This window comes from Babylonia areolata, chromosome 27 (assembly GCF_041734735.1).
Source record: "Babylonia areolata isolate BAREFJ2019XMU chromosome 27, ASM4173473v1, whole genome shotgun sequence".
NCBI classification, from domain to species: Eukaryota; Metazoa; Mollusca; class Gastropoda; order Neogastropoda; family Buccinidae; genus Babylonia; species Babylonia areolata.
In genome coordinates, this window is record NC_134902.1 from 16,536,364 (window position 1) to 16,543,863 (window position 7,500).

At 47.4% G+C, this 7,500-nt stretch overlaps 1 protein-coding gene across 1 annotated transcript in view; it reads right to left on the reverse strand.

Annotated features, from left to right (window-relative positions):
* LOC143301098 (uncharacterized) overlaps positions 1 to 7,500 on the reverse strand; it is a 9,892-nt gene that overhangs the window by 362 nt on the left and 2,030 nt on the right. The window contains exons 2-6 of the mRNA XM_076615147.1: positions 6,106 to 7,249; positions 5,402 to 5,545; positions 4,639 to 4,815; positions 2,880 to 3,062; positions 1 to 1,376 (exon numbers count right to left, since the gene is read on the reverse strand). The exon at positions 1 to 1,376 is cut by the window's left edge and continues 362 nt beyond it. Of these exons, the coding sequence (XP_076471262.1) occupies positions 1,335 to 1,376; positions 2,880 to 3,062; positions 4,639 to 4,815; positions 5,402 to 5,545; positions 6,106 to 7,227 (1,668 nt within the window). The 5' untranslated portion in view covers positions 7,228 to 7,249 and the 3' untranslated portion in view covers positions 1 to 1,334. The remainder of the gene's footprint in view (positions 1,377 to 2,879; positions 3,063 to 4,638; positions 4,816 to 5,401; positions 5,546 to 6,105; positions 7,250 to 7,500) is intronic.

Here is a 7,500-nt window from a genome sequence, read left to right on the forward strand (position 1 = left end):
GAAGGAAATCATGCTAGTAGAAATGAATATTGAAGAAATAAAAACTGAAAAAGAATATTCCACTGCAAACAAAGTCCATTGTTTTCTCTCTGTCTATAGAAAGCCAGTCACAAAACTAAGGATTATCGAGTAAAAACAACACCCCACAAACACACACACACCAAACCCCCCCCAACTATATCAGTCCTATTCTTCCGTTTCCGTGGCGTTCACTCGTACGTACGAACATGGTTTTGCATTCCTGGCCGGTTCCCCCCCCCCCCCCCCCCGTCACGTAGGCAGCCATACTCCGTTTTCGAGGATGCGAATGCTGAGTAAATTCTGGTTTTCACAGCCCTCCGAACACTGATATAGATCACAGGATCTTTAATGGGCGCGTTTGATCTTCTACATGCGCATACACACGAAAGAGGTTCAGGCACTAGCAGGTCTGCACATAAGTTAACCAGGGAGGTCGGAAAAACCCCACCAGACGCCGTGACTGGGATTCGAACACAGGTCCCTCTGACGTCCAACGCTTTAACCCTTTCACCGCCAAGCTCGCATTTATGCACAGGCGTGGTAGAGGACCCACGTCACTGAAAAGTGACCATTCATTGGTCTGTTATCCATGAACCTACTGCTCTTAATGTTCGGTGGTAGGATAGGACATATTTTCTATACATCGCACGGGGAATCCCCAGCTATTCTTAGCCACTGTCTTTTCTGTGTTTACACTACAAGGGAATTTTATACTCTAAATTGACTGGCGGTGAAAGGGTTAACCGCTCGGCTGTTGCCCTTGTCATCAGCGAGGGCTGACATAGCACTCTTTCACTATGTGGTCCAGGAAGCAAGACCTCCATCCTAACTGGTCACATCTGAATATGTTTAGGGACCAAATTCTCCCCCCCGCTCCCCTAAAAATGACAGACCTATACACACGGATTACAGTTCAGTGGTGCATTAAAACGTTGACAACACTGTCACTTGAATTTGAACGGATGTCAACGTCGAAAAAACTGCTGCTGTTACTGTGTTACTGTGTTAGATAAACAGACAGACAGATAATACGATAGATTGACAGACAGACAGCTAGCCAGCTAAAGACATGGATGGCGAGAGTGACAGTCAGACAGCCACAGGGAAACAGCTGGTGGAGTAGCCTATTGCATTGCGTCCCCACATCATCAATGGAAGCAAGCAAGCAAACAAACAACCAACCAATCAAAAAAAGAAAAAAAGAAAAAAGGATACACGAATAAATAAATAAATAAATGAACAAATAAATAAACAAAATAAACAAAGGAAAAAGCAGAAGCTGACGCCTGTGATGCACGTGAAGGTGGCTTCATTCAGTTGGTTTTCATCACTTTGGTCACAGGCAAGGCGGTTATCTGCACACGCAGGAAGACAGTATCACTTACTTACTCACTCACTCACCCATTTACTTACTTACTTACTAACGGACGTACTTACTTACTAAACTACATATGGCCCATTCTGCCATCTAGTCATCAACGGCAGCCAATGATAGTATCAACAGCTGAGCAGTATCACCACATACAACTTTTCTACTGCGTTTGTTACACGAACAAACGAAGCGGCAGCTGTGTTCGTCGGCAACTGAGAAGCCGTACACATCTCGCTCATGTTAAACAATAATACCACACAGACACACATGTGTACGCATACACGCAGCCACACACGCATGTACACACACACAAAGACAGACAGACAGACAGACACACACACACACACACATATGCACGTGCATAAACACAACCGGCGTGTGTACATCCTTGGTAGATGACACAACACCGCAAGGTGGCTCACTAAAAAGATAAAGATAGATATATAGAAGATAATTCAATCCCCTTAAAAATTGCGGTAAGAATAGCAACAAAGCTTCGAATCAATCCAAACAAAGAAAGTACACACACACACACACACACACACACACACACACACACACAAGAAGGCACAGATACAGAGAGACAAAAGATACGCGCGCGCTCACACACACCCACACCCACCCACACACACACAGGCACACGCACACACACACACGGGTACACGCACGCATACACACGCAAACACACACACGCACACACACATTCTCTCTCTCTCTCTCTCTCTCTCTCCCTCTCTCTCTTCCTCCCCACCACCCCCTTAAGCACCCAACCCACACACAAGCACCCTCATAGCCCACCCATACCCCTCCTCCCCATCCCAAATCAACCACCCACACACCCTTCACACACAAATACACACACACACACCAAGCAAAAAACCCCAATAAAACACAAACACACAAACTCACCTGCCCAATTTCCCCCACATCTCGAAGAGAGGGCATACACACAAACACAAACACACGAACTCACCTGCCCAACTTTCCCACACATGTCGAAGAGAGGACACACACACACACACACACACACACACACACACACACACACACACACACGCGAACGCACCTGCCCAACTTTCACCCACATGTTGAAGTGAGGACACACACACAAACACACAAACTCACCTGCTCAATTTCCCGCACATCTCGAAGAGAGGACATACACACAAACACAAACACACGAACTCAACTGTTTACCTTTCCAGCACATGTCGAAGACAGGACACACACACACACACACACACACACACACACACACACACACACACAAACTCACCTGTCCAACTTTCCCTCACATCTCAAAGAGAGGACACACACACACACACACACACACACACAAACTCACCTGCCCAACTTTAACCCACATGTCGAAGAGAGGAGACACACACACACACACACACACACACACACACACACACACACCTGCCCAACTTTCCCGCACATGTCGAAGAGAGGACACACACACACACACAACACACTAACTCACCTGCCCAACTTTCCCGCACATGTCGAAGAGAGGGTAGCAGGGCCTGGGAATCCCTTCGGCGAGCACCCCGCGCTCCTGCCCGTTGACGTGCAAGTGCAGACGGTTGTCAGAGTCCAGGGACACCCCCACACGGTCCCCGCCCCGGAGGCAATTCAGCGGCGCCGTCGAGTAAAGGACGACCGCCTGTCCGCGAGCAGTCGGACAGTCAGTTTCGGTGTCAGTTTTTAGAAACAAAATTGTGTTGTGTTGTGTTGTGTTTGTGTTGCGTTGTGTTTTGTTGTGTTGCGTTGTGTTTGTATTTCATTGTATTATGTTTGTATTGCGTTGCGTTGTGTTTGTATTGCTTTGCGTTGTGTTTGTATTGCGTTGCGTTGTGTTGTGTTTGTATTGTGTTGTGTTTGTATGGCGTTGCGTTGTATTTGTATTGCTTTGCGTTGTGTTTGTATTGCGTTGCGTTGTGTTGTGTTTGTATTGTGTTGTGTTTGTATGGCGTTGCGTTGTATTTGTATTGCGCTGCGTCGTGATTGTATTGTGTTGTGTTTGTATTGCGTATGTTGTGTTTATATTGCGTTTTATATATATATATATATATATATATATATATATATATATATATATATATATATAAATATATATATATATATTTTTTTTTTATCCCTAAACTATATGTCCCCATAGGCGTCAATGCTTTCGGACAAATCCATATACGCTACACCACATCAGCTTGGCAGATGCCTGATAGCAGCATAACCCAACGCGCTTGTCAGGCCTTGAGTGCATGCTTACATGTTTGTGCACCTAATAGAGTGGGGTGTTGTTGTTGTTGGGTTTTTTTTTACACATTATTTTGCCAGAGGACAACACTCTCGTTGCCAAGGGTTCTTTTTCATTGCGCCAAGTGCGTGCTGCATACGGAACGTCGGTTTAATTTCTCATCCGAATGACCAGACGCTCTGTTTGAGAGAGAGAGCGGGATTCGAACTCTCAGCACTGACGGGCTCTCTGTATTGGCAGTTGTGCGTCTTGACCATTCTGCCACCTTCCTCCTCCTGAATATAATCATAGTAAACATGATGAATGTCATGACGACGTGGCCATGACATTCAGAACATGACACATGTCATGACGACGTGGACGTGGCATTCAGAAACATGACACATGTCATGACGACGTCGACATGACATTCAAAAACATGGCACATGTCATGACGACGTGGACATGACATTCTGAAACATGTCATGACGACGTGGACATGACATTCAGAAACATGACACATGTCATGACGACGTGGACGTGACATTCAGAACATGACACATGTCATGACGACGTGACCATGACATTCAGGACATGACACATGTCATAACGACGTGGACATGACATTCAGAAACATGACACATGTCATGACGACGTGGACATGGCACTCAGAAACATGACACATGTCATGACGACGTGGACGTGACATTCAGAACATGACACATGTCATGACGACGTCGACATGACATTCAGAAACATAACACGTGTCATGACGACGTGGACATGGCATTCAGAAACATGACACATGTCATGACGACGTGGACATGAAATTCAGAACATGACAATGTCATGACGACGTGGACATGACATTCAGAACATTATAATGTCATGAGGATGTGGACATGACATTCACAACATGACAATGTCATGACGACGTGGACATGACATTCAGAACATGACACATGTCATGACGACGTGGACATGACATTCAGAACAAACACTATACCTCATCACAATTGGGGGTTTTCAGCCAGTTTCTGTTCAGGACGAAAGCCGAGTGCAGGTCGGCAGACTTGTCCGGGAGAAGGATTGTGGTGGGGTCTACCGTCACTACGCCCACCGCCAACGTTTCCAGCTTGTGTCTTCTCTTGCTTACCGTCACGTGCTGGTAGACGATCTGCACCTAAGTTGTGCGCACATACAGGCGCGAACACACATATGCGCGCGCGCACACACACACACACACACACACACACACACACACACACACACACACACACACACACACACACACACACACACACACATTCAGTTTCAGTTTCAAGACGGCATCAGAGCATGTAGACTAATCCACATACAATTCCACACATCTGCTGATTAAAAAAACAAATTTAAGAAAAAAGAAAAAGAAAATAGGCAGATGCCTGGCCTACACAAAAACCCAACAAGCTGGTTGGCTGGTTAATTCATTTACAGTCTGTTCCCACAAACTGGTTATTTTCGCCTCAAAACAAATCAAAATGAAATAGTAAAATAGTCATGAATGTGACTGATTCACACACGCATGCACACGCACACACACACCATATCATATTCACACAGACACAGACACAGACACACAATCACCCTGCACACATTCACACAGACACTCCATCCCCCCCCCCCACCCCACCCCACCCCCACTCCACCACACATACACACACTCATCTCCACCACTCCAAACAACCACACAGACCAAACACAGAGACTTCCAGACAGATCTTTCCTACCTCGTACAGAAAGTCAGTCTTCAAAGGATCCTGGGCCAAGACGATCCCGTGATTGCAGTGCAGACCAGTCTTCGTGGCCGTCTGTTGGAAGTTGCCCAGCCTAACAGCCTGGCCATGATTCTCGTGAAAGCGAAGGACTGTAGGCTGTAGGAAAACACGTTTTAATCGTGTAATATTTGAACAAGGGCTACAGTTCATAAGCTGCGCCGAGTAGATAATATATATATATATATATATATATATATATATGTGTGTGTGTGTGTGTGTCTGTGTGTGTGTATGTGTGCGTGCGTGCGTGCGTGTGTGTGTGTGTGTGTGTGTGTGTGTGTGTGTGTGTGTGTGTGTGTGTGTGTGTGTGAGGGGGGGGGGTTTACATTCGTTCAGGATAAACGTAAATGCATTGAACTTTTTCGTTCTTAAGCTAAGACTTTATACAACGTTGTACACAAAACCACTGTCGTGTGTGAACTGAAGGCCTTCCAAACATATAAAATGAGCCAAGATATAGATTTGTTTTCTGACTAAAAAGAAAAAACCCCAAAGAACATAAACGTTGACTGGAAAATTGTCATTTAAAACGAAATTAATTTCCACAGTCATCTTACATCATCCTGGCGCAAACTAAGTTCTTTGTGGAGCATGCACGTTTGTCTGTATCTGCGAGCAACAGAATGAAAAAAAAAACACTACTGTAATTCACTTACTGTAACGTTGCTGAAGTTGTCTGCTGGCGCGACTTGGACCTGACCAAAACTGGACAATTCTTGCTCAAATCGGGACACCGCCGCCTTGTCGAGAGTGAGCTCCAGATCAGAAAGGACCAAGGCCTCGCGCGGCAGAACGTCGATCTGGTCGAGCTCTTCCACGCGTGTCTCCAAGGCCGTAATCATTTTGTCGACGACCTCTCGGTTCTCCATCCCCTGACCCTGCCGTATGACTCCCTTGTGGGTGCGCAGCTTTCCCCGGCGCCTCAGCAGATGCTCTTTAGCTTCCTGCACTGCCGCCTTGATGTACTCGGTCTCTCTCCGCGTCTCCTCCTTCAGACCTTGCTCCCAGGTCCGGACGGACCGTTCCAAACCATGGCGAATTTCTTCGATCTCAGAAATGGCCGTGGCGGCGTAGGCGTCGGTCTTCTCCCAGTGCTGGTCCAGCGAGGCAAGAACTCTATCGATCTCCGCTTCCCCGAGGTCCAGCTTGTCCACCAGGGCTTCCAGCGACTTGCCGGCTTCTTCAGCCTTGTCGTGCAGCTCGATCAGGTCGGAGCACGCCCGGTGCTTTGTGGAGGCGCACAGCCAGCAGACGGGAGTGGCGTGAGAGGAGCAGTAGAGCCTACAGGTTTCCTGTGGGTGTGCCGCGCACACACAGGGACGTTTTGAGGCCAAGGTCTCCGCCGTGAGCGACGCCAGGTATTCGACCGCGTGGTTCTTGGACATGGACAACTTCCGGTGGCCCTTCTCGCAGGAGGAGCACAGCATGTCTCCACACTCCAGGCACAGAGCCGTGGCGGCCACATCCTCGCAGACGCAGCAGTGATGATCCTTGCTGAGCAAGCGCTCTGCCTCCACCAGCTTCTCCATGAACAGATCGGTGGGAAAGCCGTCAGCGATGGCCTCAGCTTTTGCTGCGCCTCCTTCCTGTTCCTTGGAGTGCACGATAGCGCACCGGCAGAGGGGGCAAGGGGCGTCTGCCTTGGTCTGGATCCAGGACACCAGGCAGTGACGGCAGAGGTGGTGTCCACATGGCAGCAGCTTGGGAACTGTCAGCAGTTCATGGCAGATGCTACACTCACGCTCTCCCGGCACATCCTGGGGTGAAGCCGTCGCCATGGATACAGTGAGAACAGGTGTCCTGCGTAAAAAGATTGATTAGAAATGAAACAGTAAAGCGCAGCAGATACATTGAAAAGATGGGTTTGGCTAGCGCCACCAGTTTTGAGTTATGTTTGAAGATTTCATTGATTGGTTGCTGATTGTTGTTGTTTTTGCCATTCCAAGAACAGCCCGTCTTTTGTCTTGGTTGTTGGTTTGCAACTGCTTTTCTTTTAATCGTGCTTTCATGATAGAAATTTACTCCAGAGCTAATATTTCACGGCGGGTCAA